At 45.4% G+C, this 19,842-nt stretch overlaps 1 protein-coding gene across 3 annotated transcripts in view; it reads right to left on the bottom strand.

Moving 5' to 3' along the window:
• The window catches only part of BANK1 (B cell scaffold protein with ankyrin repeats 1), a 472,180-nt gene that overhangs the window by 355,782 nt on the left and 96,556 nt on the right, over positions 1 to 19,842 (bottom strand). For all 3 annotated transcript variants that reach the window (XM_056566500.1, XM_056566509.1, XM_056566520.1), the window contains exons 3-4: positions 18,604 to 18,737; positions 15,237 to 15,378 (exon numbers count right to left, since the gene is read on the bottom strand). In XM_056566500.1, the coding sequence (XP_056422475.1) occupies positions 15,237 to 15,378; positions 18,604 to 18,737 (276 nt within the window). The remainder of the gene's footprint in view (positions 1 to 15,236; positions 15,379 to 18,603; positions 18,738 to 19,842) is intronic.

Below are 19,842 nucleotides of genomic sequence, written 5' to 3' on the forward strand. Positions count from 1 at the left end.
AACGTAAAAATTAAGGCCAAAATGGGCCTTAAGGCCAAAATGGGCTAAGTCCTTAAGGGGTTAAACAGACTACTTCTTTAAACTGTAAATTACTTCTATTTAAAATCTTAATCCTTCTAGTACTCATCAGCTGCTGTATGCTTTTCAGATAGTTGTATTTCTTTCTTGAGTTCTTTTTAGTTTGACCAAAGTGCTCTCTGCTGACACCTCTGTCAGTATCAGGAACTGTCCAGAGCAGGAGAAGTTTGTTATGAGAATTTGCTTGTACTCTGGACAGTACATGGACAGCGGTGTCAGCTGAGAGCACTGTGGTCAGACTAAAAAAAGGACTCCAGAAAGAAATACAACTTCCTGTAAAATATACAGCAGCTGATAAGCATTGGACAGATTTAGATTTTTAAATAAAAGTAATTTACAAATCTGTTTAACTTTCTAGCACCAGTTGATTTGAAAAAAATTGTTTTCCACCGGAGTAACCCTTTCAGGGGTTAAATAAACTCTGTTGTTTTATCAAATTTTGCATAGTGCAAGCGAATTTCAGAAACGTTGCAATTTTTCGTAACAGACAAAAATGCTTCTTTCTTCTGTAATCAACGCCCCCCCCCCCCCAACCTACTAATCTGTTATACACTATGAAAAATCAGCTCCGTTTTGTCCTTTGTCCTGTAACTGTCCTACAGCTCAGTGATTAAATTATAAGTAATAGAAGACTGTGGAGGGGAAAGGAGGGAGAAGGGTAAATATAAGTTTGCTGGATGCACATTGTTTAAATCAAGTACTGGATTGTATTACAAATATAGGGGGAGATTTATCACAACCTGTATAGAAGAAAACTGCAGCAGTTGCCCATAGCAATCACTGATTGGTTACTATGGGCAACTTCACATTTCCTCTGCACAGGTTTAGATAAATCTCCCCCATAGTTATTGTATTTCACTTTAATTTCATGCATACACTGAAGTAACCAGGGTGCCAAAGGTTAACATTTCTCACGTTTTGTTTTTCATTGAACAGCTGTATGATGATTTTATCATGTTATCTCAAAGCCAATAACTGTAGGAGAAGGTCCCTAGGTCGTTTCTCTCCTGAAAAGGGGTGGACTTAAACCGATTCTAGTTAGTTTTAGCCTGACCTTTGCCAGAGTCACATGTGCTTTAGCTAATCCCAGTATTTGTAAGGCCTAAATTGATACAAGCCATATTTACCTTCAGTCCCTGTTCCTAGCTATTCTAGTCCATGCTGTGAGGATATGTTCTACATATCAGGAGAGTATTTTCCAAGAAAGAATAAGTTGTACATAACCCTTTTAGCAGGAGTACTTCAAGTTATGTACAATCCAGCTGTGCTGCCATATATTTTAAGGGACGGGGACCAAATCTTCATTTTCCTGACTCCTAAGTTGTATTCCCTAAAGCTGTACCCTGGAATTGCGCAAGGAGTTTAAAAAAATCTTACAAGTTGTTTCATGAAATCCAAGCGTCAGAAGTCTCATTCCTGGGCTTTGCATATGTGAACAGCTTTATTTGACGAAAGTTTGTGGAATACAGAGGAACATAAGGTTAGCACTAGGGATGAGCGAATCAAATCTGACAAATCCGAATTTGTTTTGAATTTCAGGAAGAATTTGATTTGCAATGAATGCGAATATCGTTGCAATTCTATCGCAATTAATCGATTCATTAAACTCCATTTAGTGCCAGGCTCCAGGGCATCTAAAATGGCGGATCCACATATGAGGACATGGGGCAGGGAATCTTGGGAAGGCGGGAACAAGGGTAGGCGGCATGACCCTAAATCACGTGTAGCATGCAGGCTATCAGCAGCCAGTCACCCCTGTGATGTCACAGCCCTATATAATCGTCAGCCATATTACGGCCAGTCACTTCAGCCTTTCACTGCAGAGATAGATAGGGACAGATAGCGCTGTGTGTTGCACAGAAAAGCTTTTTTCCAGCAGCAATAGACCTCCTAGTCAAGTTAGCGTTCTGTTGCACAGAGAAAAGGACAGAGAGCAGTGTGTGTTTCACAGAAAGGCATTCTTACTGCAACAATTCACCTCCATGTCACTGTCTACAGCGTTCTATTACAGAGAGCAGTGTGTTGCACAGAACAGTAGCAGTTCACCTCAAACACAAATCCTGCCTAGAAACACTGATAGGGAAGGGAGTGAGATTGAAAGAGAAAGTGCAATTTTGGGTGTAGTACACAGCAACTGTGTGCTGCAGCACTGGTGTGTACTGCAGGTGTTGTGCGCAAATACTTTTTTAAGCGTACTGTAGCACATTTTTCTCCCCTAGGCAAAAGTACTCACTGGCTGCTTTTTTAATGGTACTGTAGCATATTGTACTCCTCTCATACACGCACTAAGTATGTCAGGCAGAGAAGTTCCAGGACATGCACAGTGGAGTGGCAGAGGCCTAAATTCATCAAGCAGAGATCGCAGCAGAATAGGGGTAAGTGGCAGCAGGAGTCGCAGCTAGAGGCCTGAGATCCCGGTATCAGCTAGCGGTCGTGTCTCGACCAGCAACCCATCTGCCGTCATCGATTGGTTAACACGGTCATCCACTTCATCACAAGTGACATCTTACACCCCCAGTCAATAGTCGGCGGGTTCCTCAGACACAACCCTCAGTTGGGATGGCCCGCGAGCAGTCCCTGTCCTTCCATTGCCTCTGTCCTATAGTGTTCACTCCCCCACAGAAGTATCTTATGCTGTCGGTTCAGCTCAACTATTTAGTGAGGATAATCTAGAGGACAGTCAGCAGCTACTGCACAGCCAAGAAGTGGAGGAGACATCTGCCGCTTCCTCTGCTAGGCAGGCAAGTAGTGATGAGGAGATTGGGGTGGGAGGTGGTGTTGCGAGCATTCAGGATCCTGAAGCAGACACTGTTGAGGAAGGCCATCAGTGACGTGCAGACACAACTCGATGATGATGATGAAGCCGAGCGAACTTGGGAGCTGGGTGCAGAAGGGGCTTCATCATCATCAGGAGAATAGGGTTGCATGTTGCCCATGAAGCAGCAGCTGAGCCAGCAAGGTGGTAGCATGGTTGGCAGTCAGCATGGTGGCAGAAGTGGAAAGTCTGGAGCCAAACGTGCCTGGGGTAGACCAACTGCTTCGTTGCAGCCTACCTTCCTGGGAGGAAGTGAAACAAGGGTTCCTGGAGTATGCGGCAGTAGCAGTCAATCAGTGCAGACTGTTGGTGAGAAAATTAGCTACTCGGCTGTGTGGCATTTTTTCCATCAAGCATCCAGAGGAGGTTAACCTGGCCACATGCAAGATGTGTTGATAGAAGGTGAAGCGTGGCCAAGGTCCCAATGTTTGCACCACGGCCCTGCCTCAAGATAAGCAGCGTTACCATAAAGCGGCTTGGTAGAACTGTTTCTCCGATGTGGTGGTCCAGCCTGCTGCATCACCCAGTGGTACGGCGCTCCCTGTTTCAGCCAGCCAAGGCTCCTCCATCTCAGCCGAAGGGAGCTGTGTGTCAAACCCATCTTATATCGCTCCAGATGTTCCTGCTCCTCCTACTTTGAGTCAGTCATTCTGCCAGCAATCCATCGGTGAAGCCATGTCCAAGAGACAACAGTATGCGCCCACTCATCCAACTGCGCAGAAGTGGAATGTGCTCCTGTCCAAGTTGCTGGTGCTGTAGTCCCTTCCTTTTCAAGGGGTGTAATCGGCACCTTTCAGAAAACTGATGGCTTGTGCCGGGCCAAGGTGGAGAGTGCCAAGCAGTCAATTCTTTGCGAAGAAGGCAGTACCAGCTCTGCACAATTTTGTGGAAATGAAGGTTGGCCAGTCCTTGAACCTCTCGGTGTGTACCAAAGTGCAGGCCTGCACAGACGTATGGAGCTGTAACTATGGTGGTCAGGGACAATACATGTCCTTTACAGCCCACAGGGTGAGTGTGGTTCCTGCACAGCCACAACAACAGCAACTTGGACAAGTCACGCCTCTTCTGTCTCCACGCTCTCAGGCCGTTGGTCTTGTGACAGTGTGCGACTTCGCCTCCTCATCCTCCATCGTGTCCTCAGCCTCCACTGCACGGACGAGTCTCAGTGTCCCTCCAGCATACCAAGTGTGTAGGGCACGGCGCTGTCACGCTGTTCTTCAGATGGTTTGCTTTAGCGAATAGAGTCACACAAGGGAGGAACTGTTTGAAGTCAATCATCAAGAAATCGAATCATGGCTTACTTCACAAAAACTAGAAATGCGAACCATGGTGACCGACAACGGGAAGAACATTCTGTCTGCGCTGCGACATAGAAGCCTGAGACATGCGCCCTGCATGGCACACATGTTCAATCTGGTTGTCAAGCGATTTCTGAAGTGTTCCCCGCATCTGCAAGACAGCCTAACAATGGGAAGGAAATTTTGCATACACTTCAGCCACTCGTACACCGCAAAGCACACCCTCCTTGAGCTGCAGCGTCAGAACGGCATCCCCCAACATAGTCTGATTTGTGACGTTTCCACACGTTGGAATTCCACCCTCCATATGTTGGACCGACAATACGAACAGAGAAAAGCCATCACCAATTTCTTGATGATCCAGGCGGATAGGACATCCTACGTGTCACGATGCCGGCTGGCAGGAGGTGGATCCTCTGTGCCAGAGAGGGATTGGCGAGGACCGTGCTAGTGGACCGGTTCTAAGTCACTACTGGTTTTCACCAGAGCCCGCCGCAAAGCGGGATGGTCTTGCTGCGGCGGTAGTGACCAGGTCGTATCCACTAGCAACGGCTCAACCTCTCTGACTGCTGAAGATAGGCGCGGTACAAGGGAGTAGACAGAAACAAGGTCGGACGTAGCAGAAGGTCGGGGGCAGGCGGCAAGGTTCGTAGTCAGGGTGGATAGCAGAAGTTCTGGTACACAGGCTTTGGACACACAAAACGCTTTCACTGGCACAAGGCAACAAGATCCGGCAAGGGAGTGCAAGGGAGGAGATCAGATATAGCCAGGGAGCAGGTGGAAGCCAATTAAGCTAATTGGGCCAGGCACCAATCATTGGTGCACTGGCCCTTTAAGTCTCAGGGAGCTGGCGCGCGCGCGCCCTAGAGAGCGGAGCCGCGCGCGCCAGCACATGACAGCAGGGGACGGGAACGGGTAAGTGACCTGGGATGCGATTCGCGAGCGGGCGCGTCCCGCTGTGCGAATCGCATCCCCGACGGCCATGACAGCGCAGCGCTCCCGGTCAGCGGGACCGACCGGGGCGCTGCGGAGAGAGAGACGCCGTACGCGCTCCGGGGAGGAGCGGGGACCCGGAGCGCTAGGCGTAACAGTACCCCCCCCCTTAGGTCTCCCCTTCTCTTTGTCCGGTAACTGCCTCCCCTGGGATGAGGACACCGGGAAAGGATGGAGGGATTCCTCAACGGCAGGCAGTACAGCAGGAGTGGGAATGGGGAGGGAGGGCAGAGGGCGAGGCCTGGCACGGGGCAGTGTGACACCAGGACGAGGGCCATGAGGAGGCACCGAGGCTTGCCTGACTGGACTGGGAGGGGGGGAGAGGCACTTCTTAAGGCGGGCAGAGTCCATAACGACCTTAGGGAGACCGGATACAGGAGGAACCACAGGGTCACGGCAGGGAGTACTGGGAACCGGTTTAAGGCAGTCCTTGAAGCAAGAGGTACCCCAGCTCTTGATCTCCCCTGTGGACCAATCCAGGGTTGGGGAATGGTGTTGAAGCCAGGGTAGGCCAAGGAGAATTTCGGAAGTGCAATTGGAGAGGACCAAAAACTCAATTTTTTCGTGATGAGTTCCGATGCACATTAGGAGGGGCTCCGTGCGGTAACGCACGGTGCAATCCAACCTGGCTCCGTTGACCGCGGAAATGTGGAGTGGCTTGACAAGACGGGTCACCGGGATGCGGAATTTATTCACCAAGGACTCCCGAATAAAATTCCCAGAGGCACCAGAGTCCAGGCAGGCCACGGCTGAGAGGGAAGAGCTGGCTGAAGGAGAAATCCGTACAGGCACCGTGAGACGTGGAGAAGCCGACTTAGCATCAAGAGACGCCACACCCACGAGAGCTGGGTGCGAGCGTGCGTTTCCCAGACGTGGAGGACGGATAGGGCAATCCACCAAAAAATGTTCGGTACTGGCACAGTACAGACAAAGATTCTCTTCCTTACGGCGATTCCTCTCTTCCAGGGTCAGGCGAGACCGATCCACTTGCATGGCCTCCTCGGCGGGAGGCCTAGGCGCAGATTGCAATGGAGACTGTGGGAGAGGTGTCCAGAGATCTAAGTCTTTTTCCTGGCGGAGCTCTTGATGCCTCTCAGAAAAACCCATGTCAATGCGAGTGGCTAGATGAATGAGTTCATGCAGGTTAGCAGGAGTTTCTCGTGCGGCCAGAACATCTTTAATGTTGCTGGATAGGCCTTTTTTAAAGGTCGCGCAGAGGGCCTCATTATTCCAGGAAAGTTCAGAAGCAAGAGTACGGAATTGTATGGCGTACTCGCCAACGGAAGAATTACCCTGGACCAGGTTCAGCAGGGCAGTCTCAGCAGAAGAGGCTCGGGCAGGTTCCTCAAAGACACTTCGAATTTCCGAGAAGAAGGAGTGTACAGAGGCAGTGACGGGGTCATTGCGGTCCCAGAGCGGTGTGGCCCATGACAGGGCTTTTCCAGACAGAAGGCTGACTACGAAAGCCACCTTAGACCTTTCAGTAGGAAACTGGTCCGACATCATCTCCAAGTGCAGGGAACATTGCGAAAGAAAGCCACGGCAAAACTTAGAGTCCCCATTAAATTTGTCCGGCAAGGACAGGCGAAGGCTAGGAGTGGCCACTCGCTGCGGAAGAGGTGCAGGAGCTGGCGGAGGAGATGATTGCTGCTGAAGTTGCTGCACAATGGTGGACACTTCCGACAGCTGGTGGGTTAGATGGGCGATCTGTCGGGATTGCTGGGCGACCACCGTGGTGATATCAGAGATATAAGGCAGAGGGACCTCAGCGGGATCCATGGCCGGATCTACTGTCACGATGCCGGCTTGCAGGAGGTGGATCCTCTGTGCCAGAGAGGGATTGGCGAGGACCGTGCTAGTGGACCGGTTCTAAGTCACTACTGGTTTTCACCAGAGCCCGCCGCAAAGCGGGATGGTCTTGCTGCGGCGGTAGTGACCAGGTCGTATCCACTAGCAACGGCTCAACCTCTCTGACTGCTGAAGATAGGCGCGGTACAAGGGAGTAGACAGAAACAAGGTCGGACGTAGCAGAAGGTCGGGGGCAGGCGGCAAGGTTCGTAGTCAGGGTGGATAGCAGAAGTTCTGGTACACAGGCTTTGGACACACAAAACGCTTTCACTGGCACAAGGCAACAAGATCCGGCAAGGGAGTGCAAGGGAGGAGATCAGATATAGCCAGGGAGCAGGTGGAAGCCAATTAAGCTAATTGGGCCAGGCACCAATCATTGGTGCACTGGCCCTTTAAGTCTCAGGGAGCTGGCGCGCGCGCGCCCTAGAGAGCGGAGCCGCGCGCGCCAGCACATGACAGCAGGGGACGGGAATGGGTAAGTGACCTGGGATGCGATTCGCGAGCGGGCGCGTCCCGCTGTGCGAATCGCATCCCCGACGGCCATGACAGAGCAGCGCTCCCGGTCAGCGGGACCGACCGGGGCGCTGCGGAGAGAGAGACGCCGTACGCGCTCCGGGGAGGAGCGGGGACCCGGAGCGCTAGGCGTAACACTACGTAGTCAGTTGGCCGATGTCTATTTGCGCCATTGTCCATCCTCTCGCAGGTCTGACTCGGGGGGCCCACTGCGCTCACCTTCCACTGCCATACAGTTGCTGATGAGTAGCTTTCTTCATCTGCATAGTAAAGCAACTCATCAGCAGCAGGTAGACCTGGAGCAGGACCTGAACCAGCAGGTGGTGGCATACCTTGACATGACCATGCCAACACACCCTGAAGATCCGCTGGACTTCTGGCCAGCCAAACTTGATTTGTGGCCACAATTAGCAGAAAAAAGCTATCCTGCTCGGCTAGTGATGTGCCATCAGAGTGGGTGTTTAGTGCGGCGGGGGCCATAGTAACCCCAAGGAGAACTCGTCTGACAACAAAAAATGCGGAGAGACTGACCTTTGTGAAGATGAATCAGGCATGGATCAGCCAGGATTTACACCCACCAATGCCTGATGCAGAGTAGATTGACCATGTTGCCACACCAACACTTCACAAATATGGATAGTGCTAAACATGTTTAAGGTGCTGCTCCCCAGTTACAGACATTCCTTGCCATCAGACCACAAGTAAGTATTGAGGATATGCAATAGCTAAAACTTAACTTTTCTTACAATAAAATATACGTACTATAATTAAAAAAAATAAAAATAAAGGAAAGGTGTGCAAAAAACACCATGTGTCACCTACACCACCAAGTATTGATGTGATGCAAAGACCTCTAAGAGGTGGAAGAGAACAACGTATGATCCACTGTAACCGGTGGGGTAATAACTCCCCCTGCAAGGCCCTAGTCTCGCCTTAATCATTTCTCTTCTGGGGGGCGTGGCTTGGCGCTTGCCGGAGATGTGCACTGCTGGCGAATAAAGTGACTTATAGCCCGCTCAGTTTGTTTATTTGGCTCCTATTTCCACTTGCCGACTCATCATGTCTTCTAGTTCCCGCAGGAGGGCGAAAACAGGCAATCAAGTCCGCAAACTCACAGATTTTTATGCCCAATCAGACTTGGGAGGATTTCAAGATGGCGCTGGTGCACGCTCCCCGGCAGGGCCTGCCTCCTCCGCAAAACCAGATACTCGCTGCAGCGGGGGGCCGGCAGCAGAGTGCCTCCATGCCACCTTCGTCTCTCTTACCTGTCCCGGTGGCTGGTCTACTGGGCCCGAGATCCTCTGATGGCTCCAAGCGGCACTCTGGTGGCGGTACCTCAATGTCTTCCCCGGCTACACCATGTTCCGGAAGTACGGTAAAGCAGAGGCAGCGCCTGCACAGAAACGACGAGCTGGATCCTGAGACAGAGGTGAGCAATTCCCTGTGTGCCGTGGCCGAATGTTTAGCGAACCAGCCTTCCCCCAATGCACCGGTCACACTGAATTGACTCTTAAAGGGGTACTCCGGTGAAAAACTTTATTTAAAATCAATTGGTGCCAGAAAGTTAAACAGATTTGTAAATTACTAGGAAAAAAAAGAAAGAGTATGTGCAGCTCACAATGATATAACCTACCGAGGACAAACGGGCAATGCACCTATAAGTAAGGTGCCAATGTTAAATAAACAAAAAGACAAAAATACCCAGACCTCAAGGAAGGTATAATAGGTGTAATAATTTAAACTATAATTAAAGGACCAAGAATCGTGCTTCAATTATAATAAGGTATATCATTTTATAAAAAATAGTGACACTTTCATCTACTAGTTCCTCTTAGTAGATGAAAGTGTAACAATGTTCAGTGTATTACAATTAGTCTCCACTGTTGCTAGTTTCTCAGTGTCTTTATATCAGGACAGATAGCTGGCAGTTGTGCAGTACATTACCGGTCCTTAGAGCGTGGATCTGCCTTGGAGCTGAATGGATAAAGCACGTAGATGGTCACTGCAGGTGGGCTACCTCCGGGTCCCGGCGCTGGCAGGCGTCGGTGATAGATACTTGTAGAGGTGTCACTGACTGATGGAATGTCCTGCCATAGAGGTCAGGTCTGCAACAGACCGGGGATGGATGTCTCTACCTCGTGAGGGGGGCGTGTGATGTCAGTGCCGGCACCTGCAGGATGTGCTTGGATTGCCCCGGCTCGTTGCAAGTCCACCCTAGACTAGAAGTCCGCTATGGACTGGGGCGGCAAGATCGGCAGGGTCGTCTCCGGACCGGACCAGTAGGATCACAATAGAGATTCCAGGTAGATTTACAGCATAGAAATTAAAATTTGTAATGCCGAGTGCAGTCTTAGTGATAGTCCACAACTGACTAGACGCGTTTCAGGGTTTATACTGAAGAAAGGGTTTACCTATACACCCTGAAACGCGTCTAGCTCTGTGTTTCAAACGGAAAATAATTTCCACTGTAGTATTCAGCAGCTAATAAGTACAGGAAGAATTTTGATTTTTTAATAGAAGTAATTTACAAATCTGTTTAACTTTCTAAGTTTTTCACCGGAGTACCCCTTTAAGGATATGCTTTTAGCGCTCCACTAGTCTATCCACTGTGATGTTGTGCGCCTGTTGCATCCCGTGCGTGGACCTTGCTGAGGTCCAATCCAGAGTCACCTATATCGAGATTAAATGGGGGATCTAGTGCCCTCACATAAAGATTTTGTGGACGCTCATTATGATTTAGAGGATGAGGTTGCCTCCATCAGAGCCAAGATGGCTAATCTTGAGGACCTAACATTAAGTTTCGAGGCATTCCAGAGACTGTGGCACCTTCTGCTCTTAAGCAATACTTGCAGGACTTTATTCAGCTGGTCCTTCCACATTGCACGTCTGTGGATATGACAGTGCCCACAGGGTCCCCAGACCAAAGCATTTGGCCTACGATGTGCCCCGTGATGTACTAGCCAGGATTCACTACTTCCATGTCAAGGAGGAGCTGATGGCTGCTGCAAGAAAATCACCGTCCTTACCTGATAAATTTCACAATGTCCTCCTGTTCACTGATTTGTCTGCTGCGACACTTCAACACTTAAAGGGGTACTCCGGTGAAAACCTTTTTTCTTTTAAATCAACTGGTGGCAGAAAGTTAAACATATTTGTAAATTACTTCTATTAACAAATCTTAATCCTTACAGTACTTATTAGCTGCTGAATGCTACAGAGGAAATTCCTTTCTTTTTGGAACACTGATGACATCACGAGCACAGTGCTCTCTGCTGACATCTCAGTCCATTTTAGCAACCATGCATAGCAGATGAATGCTAAATGCAGTATGGTGGCTCAGTGGTTAGCACTGCTGGCTTGCAGTGCTGGGGACTTGGGTTCAAATCCCACTAAGGACAACAATAAATAAAGTGTTATTATTATTATAATAACGTCAGCAGAGAGAACTGTGCTCGTGATGTCATGAGAGAGCATTTCAAAAAGAAAAGAATTTCCTCTGTAGTATTCAGCAGCTAATAAGTACAGGAAGGATTAAGATTTTTTAATAGAAGTAATTTACAAATATGTTTAACTTTCTGCCACCAGTTGATTTAAAAGAAAAAAGGTTTTCACCGGAGTACCCCTTTAACTACTGTGCTGCGGGAACAAAACATCCTTTACAGGTGGGGGTTCCCCATCCGTCTCCTTATCCAGAGGGACAATGTTATGCATGTTGTCCGCGACATGGAGGAAGGATCGCAACTTCTGCTAAAATGGAACTTACCCCCACCCAAAGACCTGGCTTCCAGCAGAAAGGCCCCTGCCCCTGTGCACTCCTGGATTGGCAGGTGGTAGGCTCTGCAACTTGAGGGCCTATGGACTGGCAGTGTTGGCCCCAATTGAGTGGCTGCTGTGGCTCAAGTCTGCTAAATGTTGCAGGTTTTCTTGATCTCTAGTTCTCTACCTTGTTATGTTTTGTTTTCTTTTTAATTTTGTTTGGTTCTAGGTAGATCTCCTCTTACGTGCTTCATTGACCACATGAGAACCTATGCTGTGATAGTCTGGTATGCTCTCTATGTATGTGTGTCCTATCTTGTACCATAATGGTTTTATTGTTCACTTCTATCAATGTTAGTGGGCTTAATTGCCCACAAAAGAGGGACTCTCTGTGGAGGGAAGCCAAAACACAGGGGAGCGATGTGATTTGTGCACAGGAGATACACTTGCTGTCTGCTGACGTTCATAGAATTAAGAATAGGTTCTTCCCTCACATATTCCAAGCGCATGCTCCTACAAAAGTTAGAGGGGTGTTGATTGCCATAAAGAACATTTATTGGCATTTGGCATTCCAATTGCTCGACTCCTACATTGACCCCTTGGGAAGATTCCTTGTCGTGGTCACTCATCTCAATAATATCTTATACACCATGGTTACACTGTACGCCCCTAATCGTGGACAGATCTGCTTTTCCGCAAAGTTCTGAAGAAAGTAGAGAAAATGGGAAGAGTCCGAGTGGTGATCTGTGGGGATTTCAATGTTGTGGCGGATAAGGAGTGGAATTGTTCATATGTCAGCTCCACAGACCTCGGGGAGGTTCTTTTGTCCTCTGCTCTATACGATGTATGGCGAGCTATGCACCCCTCTGAGAGGGATTACTCACACTATTCCTCTGCTCATAATAGCTATGCGAGATTGGATATGTTCCTGTTCGAAAGAGCGGTTCTCTTTGATGCTGCTTCCTCCTCTATTGAGTTAATTACATGGTCCAACCATGCAGCCATCACTCTGTCAATACGGGAACATGACCGGCTTCCCCTCACCTATGTTTGGCGCACAAACCACTTCCTACTTAACTACACTGACCATCATGCTGCTTCTTTTTCGGAACATTTGGCAAATAGAATTTTTCAAAAATTCGCTCATCTCTAGTTAGCACTACTCAGCTATGTGACACAAACCTCAGGAACTCCTACACCCAGCTTGCTTTGCTTTTGGATAATAATGAAGGCTCGCAATGAGGCACCACACAATGTTACATGGAGTACACACAGGTCTATAGACCTCCATGTTCTGTTGTGCAGATTCCTTGCATGAGATTTTAACATACTAAATCTAAAAAGTACATAGTAAAGTATTTTTATATCAACACCCTATGAAAACATGTCATATGGTGATTTCCAGCCAAACTGCAGTATAAGCATGTTGAATTCTCAGTAAATATGACACAACGTAAAGAAATTGTAAGCTGCAGGTCATAAACAGGGATTCATTGACAGGTTGTTTTTTGTTAAATTATTTACACATTGTTTTCCCAGAGATAGAAAGCTCTGCACTGCAGTGGAGAGTACAGCATGCCTAAGCACATTCTATAGGAAACTATGCCATTTAAGCTCTGATGCTGTCAGACAGAACAGCAATGTAATGCATACTTTCAATGTAGTTTAACATATTGCTTTCCAAAAGAAACAAGGACAATGTATCCCCCTAGAGGCACAGCCTATAGTTCTGATGAGTTGTTCTTTGCTAGACCCAGACACAATAGTTTTCCAACTCATCAAAACCATATGGCAACATGCTAAGATGCTTTTGTGAAGGTAAAATATAATAAAACATTTTGGCCCTTATTTACTAAGAGTGGAGTGCAGTTTTCTTTGTGGGTTTTAATTCTCTACAATTTTTCCCCCACAGTATTTACCAAGGTTTCCCTACATTTTGAACTTTTCCCTATAGTTTTATTTTTTTTTTTTTTTTAACACATGCTCTGAACTGTCGGGTTTTCCTCAGCTGAAATCCACCACATTTTCTGTGGAAACCTTAGTAAATATGGTGGGTTTTTGTGAAAATGTCAGGGACACGCCTCTTCCGATGGCCACACCCACTTTTCCAGTCGGTCCTGCCCCTTTTTCCGGGTTTCTCAGTAAAATAGAGAGTTAGTCAGGTTTCTGGCAAATTCTGGCGCACATTCTGGTAGTAGAATAATAGTAGTAAATCCGTGCCTTTATTTCTTAAAGATTTTTCATGTACAATTCTGTGTACTGGCTAAGAGAGACATTTATATCCTTGGTAATAACATGACTGTGCTTGGTTTGGTTGTACCCATCAGCATGGTTACATGACCAGTGTCCTAGTGATCATTTCATTATCGGGATCAATGGAGGGAAGAATAGTGCTGCCGACTGCACTATCCTTCAGTCTATAATACTGAATGAGGATCCCAGAACACTTGTTAACAGAGCCTCTAATAATATTATTATAACTCTAGAATTATCAAAAATTTTCAGAACAAGAACCATGATAAGTCAATAAATAAATATCCAAAATAAATCTATGTCTATGTATATAAAACTCAACGTGTGTGTGTGTGTGTGTATGTATGTTCCACAAAAAATTCCAAATGGCTAAAGATATTAACGTGAAACTTGGCACACATGTTACTTATATCTCAACAACAAACATAGGATAGGTGATTTAACCCTTACTCACCCCCATTTGCCAGGGGCAGGGTTTATGTTTAAAGTCCTATACAAGTCTATGGAAAATATATGTTACTGCATTACTTCCAAACGGCTGGAGATATTTCGATAATACTTGGTCACATGTTACTTATATGTCCACTTAAAATATAGGATAGTTAATTTAACCCTTAACTACCCCCATTTGTGAGGGTCGGGGTTTTTGTTTAAAGTCCCATGCAAATCAATGGGAAATGTATGTTATCACATAACTTCTGTACAGCTGGAGATATTTCAATACCTGGTACACATATTACAGGTCGGGATATGACGACGGGAAGGGAGGTCGAGATAGGAGGACGGGATGGTCGGGATAGGAGGTCGAGTTAGGAGGCCGGGATATGAGGACGGGATACCAGGACGGGATAGGAGGTCGAGATAGGAGGAAGGGATAGGAGGTCGAGATAGGAGGAGGGGGATAGGAGGATGGGATAGGAGGACAGGATAGCAGGTTGAGATAGGAGGATGGGATAGGAGGTCAAGATAGGAGGTTGGGATAGGAGGTCGGGATAGGAGGACGGGATAGGAGGACGGGATAGGAGGACGGGATAGGAGGATGGGATAGGAGGACGGGATAGGAGGTTGATATAGGAGGTCAGGATAGGAGGTCGGGATAAGAGGTGGAGATAGGAGGATGGGATAGGCGGTTGAGATAAGAGGACGGAATAGGAGGTCAGGATAGGAGGACGGGATAGGAGGACGGGATAGGAGGTCGAGATAGGAGGTCGGGATAGGAGGACGTGATAGGAGGTCAGGATAGGAAGACGGGATAGGAGGTCGAGATAGGAAGATGGGATAGAAGGATGGGATAGGAGGTCGAGATAGGAGGTCGGGATAGGAGGTCAGGATATGCGGTCGGGATAGGAAGTAGAGATAGGAGGTCAAGATAGGAGGATGGGATAGGAGGACGGGATAGGAGGTCGGGATAGGAGGTCGGGATAGGAGGACGGGATAGGAGGACGGGATAAAAGGAAGGGATAAGAGGATGGGATAGGAGGACTGGATAGGAGGTCGGGATAGGAGGTCGGGGTATGATGACGGGATATGGGGTTGGGATATGACAACAATATATGGGGATGGGATTTGAGCTCAAAAGCTTCCTCCTTTGTTGATTTTCCTCCCCAACAAGGATGAGGAAGGAAAAACCGGGCAACGTTGAGTACTCAGCTAGTAAATAAATAAAAGGAACTTTTTCTTACCAGGGGCCTTAAGGCAGAAAACTTTTTCGCTCCACTGTTTTGGCTTTTTCCTAATAAGCTGATTTTTTGTAAGCAATTCAACTTCTACTTCTGCGTTCTTTGGTAAGTCGTTTGACAGAATAATAAACAGTTCTCCTGGATTCTGAATAATGAACATAGAATAATGAGTTATAATAGAAATAATAATAATACCACCATAGAGAACATCATAATCACTAGGTACACTCAGAGCATGCAGTCTAACAATCATTAAGCTAACATTTAATTGGTATTAGTTTAGCAGCTTAACTAATAATAATTATCTCTTCTCTTACATGGCTCTAGCTACTGTAAAATGTTGCACTTTTATGTCACATTGTTTACATAACTCTTTGCAAAGCCATGAGAAGGTTTTTATTTTACAAAATCTTTTTTCCACATTACACATTGGCCCTGATTTACTAATGTAAACCCAACTGGTTTTGTATAATTGTTTTCCTGCAGCACGATCTTTGCAACATGTGGCAGACATCGTGCGACAGTGTACGACACCATTTTCTGATCTACCCAACTCGAATTCCATGTGAACCAAAAAAGGGGCGTTTCCCGACAAATCTGACATTATCACACTGCTTTATCAACTTTCCCAACCCGATTTTTCGGGTTTGAAGCTTTTTTTTCCCACTGCTCTAACCTGTTGCAAAATGACTAGGGTCACTTGGTGTAGGTGTGTTAAAAACAAGAACAAGCCTTTTATTTCATTTTCTTTGTGGTATGAGTGAATAGTATACATGGCTGATTTTAATTTTAAAGTAGAGTTAAAAAAAATAGACACAAATTTTTTGCCATTAGATATTTTTTTAAGTGTTTTTTTTTTTTTTTACTAATGAACAAGCCCCCCCCCCAAAAAAAAAAAAAAAAACTATCTTCACCACAAGAAGATGCTTCTCCTCCATAGTAAACCTTTTCTTTCTGCCTTGAGAGCCCTCCTCAGGACCATCATCCTCATCAAACTCCTTAATTGGTCAGTAACAACCTCATTAGGGATTACTTCTGCCTGAGAAACACCCGTTCCAGATATGATCTGCATATCTGACATACACTGCACAAAAAAATAAAGGGAGCATGAAGATACAACATACTAGATCTGAATGAATGAACTAATCGTATGAAATACTTTCGTCTTTACATAGTTGAATGTACTGACAACAAAATCACGCAAAAATTATCAATGGAAATCAAATTTATCAACCCATGGAGGTCTGTATATGGAGTCAAAATCAAAGTGGAAAACCACACTACAGGCTGATCCAACGTTGATATAATGCCAGTGCAATTTCTTGCGTCTGACGTTTTTTCTGCCATCTTTTCTGGCGTTTTTGCATTTGAGACGAAATTGCAATTTTGGCCCCTTTGGTGTTTTTTTTATTTTTTCAAAGTTTGTTGGGTACCCAAAAAAAAAAAGAAAAAAAAAGGGTGTGGTAGTGATGGAAAAAAGAGTATTTAACAAAATTTTTATTTTTTTATAACAAAATTTTAATACATTTTTAACCAGGGATCAATGTATGTGGTCTGGCAGGGCACTGAAGATGTAGCCGACAATAATAAAAATTTAGTGTGTGTGTAGTTTTCACATTTTTTTCTCTGTTTTTTATATTTTTTAGTTAGTACTACTACTCCCGGCATGGAACACACTGTTCCATGATGGGAGTAGTAGTTCCTGTACTAATAGATAGATCGCCCCGGGTCAAAGAAAAAAAGAAAGAACAGGGGAACACTGAAAAAATATATATCAGCACACCAATATATAATGTATCAATATGACAATTCTTTATTAAATATTATACACTAAGTAGACAACTACACAAGAAATGGGGAGAAAAGACAATAAAAAATATTTAAAAATAATGGTCTGAAGATTTGTAAGCCCAAAACACAACCCTAGGGAGGGGCCATGAACCCCCTCTCCTAGATAAAAGCACCTGTCCTACTTGACTAGATATAATATCACTCCATACACATCAAGATGATGTAAATAATAGGAACACATGCTATGCAAAAATATAAGTAATGCTCTATATACAACAATAAAGGTGACTATAGATGAACAATTGCACAACCTCTATATACTTGCAAATACTGAGTGTATGAAACAAGCGTTCCAAGACTGGAGGATAAGACCAAGTGGATAAATATCTGCAAGAGGACGGGGCCACAAATCTTTAGCAACCATATTAGCCCCATTTTATGTGAAGCCGACCTTTTTCTCCACCAGGGAAATGGGTATATTTTCTAAATGCTTTGGCATTGTACTAAAGTAATTTTATACTAATTACACATAAGAGCACCTACTTTTAGAACTTTGCACCAGAAATCAGAGACTGCTGTTATTGATACAGAGCCACAAGGAAACAGACTGGTATTAGCACAAACCATAATAAGGACTGCCTTAGTCATCACTGGAAGCATAAAGCATAACTTTTACTATTTCCCTTTACATACAGAGGAAGATTAAATAAAACCATCAGGGTCTAGGTCAGTGAACAGACACTGAATACACATTTAACCTCTTCAGGACGTAGGGCATACCTACGTCCTGTGCCAGCTCCCCTTATATGACGCGCGCTCAGTGCATATCATATGCTGAGTGCATATCATAGCGGGTTTGCGGTGATGCCCGACATTAACCCCTTAGACGTCATGATCAAAGTTGATCGGAGCATCTCAAAATACCAAAGTCCAGAATTGCGTATTTTTGGTCACTTTGTATACCCTAAAAAAAATTATAAAAAGTCCCATCAAAACAAAATGGTACTGATAAAAACTTTAGATCACGGTGCAAAAAATGAGCCCTACACCTCCCTGTAAACTGAAAAATAAAAAAGTTATAGGTGTCGGAAGAGGACATTTTTAAACATTCTAATGTTCGTATAAAACATGTTTAAAACAAGTTTAAACCTACATAAGTTGGGTATTATTTTAATCATTTGGACATACAGAAAAAACATAAGGTGTCATTTTTACTAAAGCGTGCACTATGTAGAATCGAAGCCCCCAAAAGTTACAAAATAGTCTTGTTTTGTTTCGATGTAGATGTGGTGTGGTGAAATGATTGATTTCATCATCATACAAGTTTCAATTCAAATTGAAAATTTTCTGATTTTTAGAAGGTGCAAAGATGAAAAACACCTGCGACCTTAAGAGGTTAAAAAGAAAACATGCAGTGAAGCAACTGCAGTCTATTGCATATTTTGATAGAGATAGACAGATGATACATACAGAAGGTGATATATATATATATATATATATATATATATATATATATATATATATGTGTGTGTGTGTGTGTGTGTGTGTTACAGTCAGTTTATTTTGTCCCAGATCCTACCTCACATGATACTCTCTTTGGGAACACCAATACTGAGGATGGATGAATACTTTTCATGTCTTCTTGACCAATATTGTTTTTGGTAAAAGTTTCAGTCGCCTTCACTGATGGCCTTAGATTCTTGTCATCATTGTCTAAAATTAAATAATAGACACTTTTCTGAGCAATAGAATAAATAAAATACATTGTATAACAAAATATAACATAACTATATGCATGTTAATAGACCAAATATATATCTCAAAATATGCCTAAACAGATTATTAGTAAATGCTTTGGAACCTAACACTGCATATCCAACAAGTCAACCATTGTGGAACCCAGTATTTTTATGCTTATGGTTAAGAAGGCAACCCTGAAACTGTGGATCCATCCATGTGAACTAGCCCTTAGGGTGCATTCACACGGGAGTGCATCCACAGCGTATTTGCGTGAAAGCGCTGCCGGCAGACACAGAGTTGTGGCAAAGCGAGCACCCTGCTGCTACTGCCGTAGCTCTGCTTGTGACTGCGGATTTCCTGCTGGAAGTCACGTGTGCTCACACAGAGCTACGACAGCAGCAGCAGCAGGGAGCTTGCTTTGCCATAACTCTGTGTCTGCCAGCAGCGCATCCGCGGCATCAAATAAGCTGTGGATATGCTCCCGTGTGAATACACCCTTATGCAATATTTTCTTGTACATATGAAGCACGTATCCTGTGTGACACGGAAACACATCATATGTCAACTCTAAATCTAGGTCATTTAATCAAGATTCAGTAATCCCTGTTATGGCATATTAATGTGACCTTGATAAGGAACACTACACAGTCTTCCCACGTGAAAACAGTGATATCTTCAATCCTTTCCCTTTTATTCCATATTTTTTCGGATGAGAGATGACTAAAAATTGTTAATCTGGGGCATTGCTGGGGTAGCTAATGGGCCTAGAGCCCTGGGTCTCAGGCTGCCACTTTGTTTTTATTCTTTTAATTATTGCCACAGTTGTCTTAAGAGGGCAGTGGCTTTAAGGTAACATGGTGACTTGCGACGCGTAGGCATACCAGATGCAATTGTTGGTTGTCAGCCCCTCTGATGTCCTGCTCTCCGCGCCTAGCAGAAAATTTCAGAAGATTTCAGACTTTCAGGCATGGCGCAGAGAACAGGAGAACAGTATTTCACTGCCACAGATGGACTGTGGAGCGCAGGCAGAAGGAGCACTCCACAGACCTGTTCCCTCCCCCTGCGCCTCTCAACGCAC

The sequence above is a fragment of the Hyla sarda genome, chromosome 1 (genome assembly GCF_029499605.1).
Source record: "Hyla sarda isolate aHylSar1 chromosome 1, aHylSar1.hap1, whole genome shotgun sequence".
In the NCBI taxonomy this organism is placed as follows: Eukaryota; Metazoa; Chordata; class Amphibia; order Anura; family Hylidae; genus Hyla; species Hyla sarda.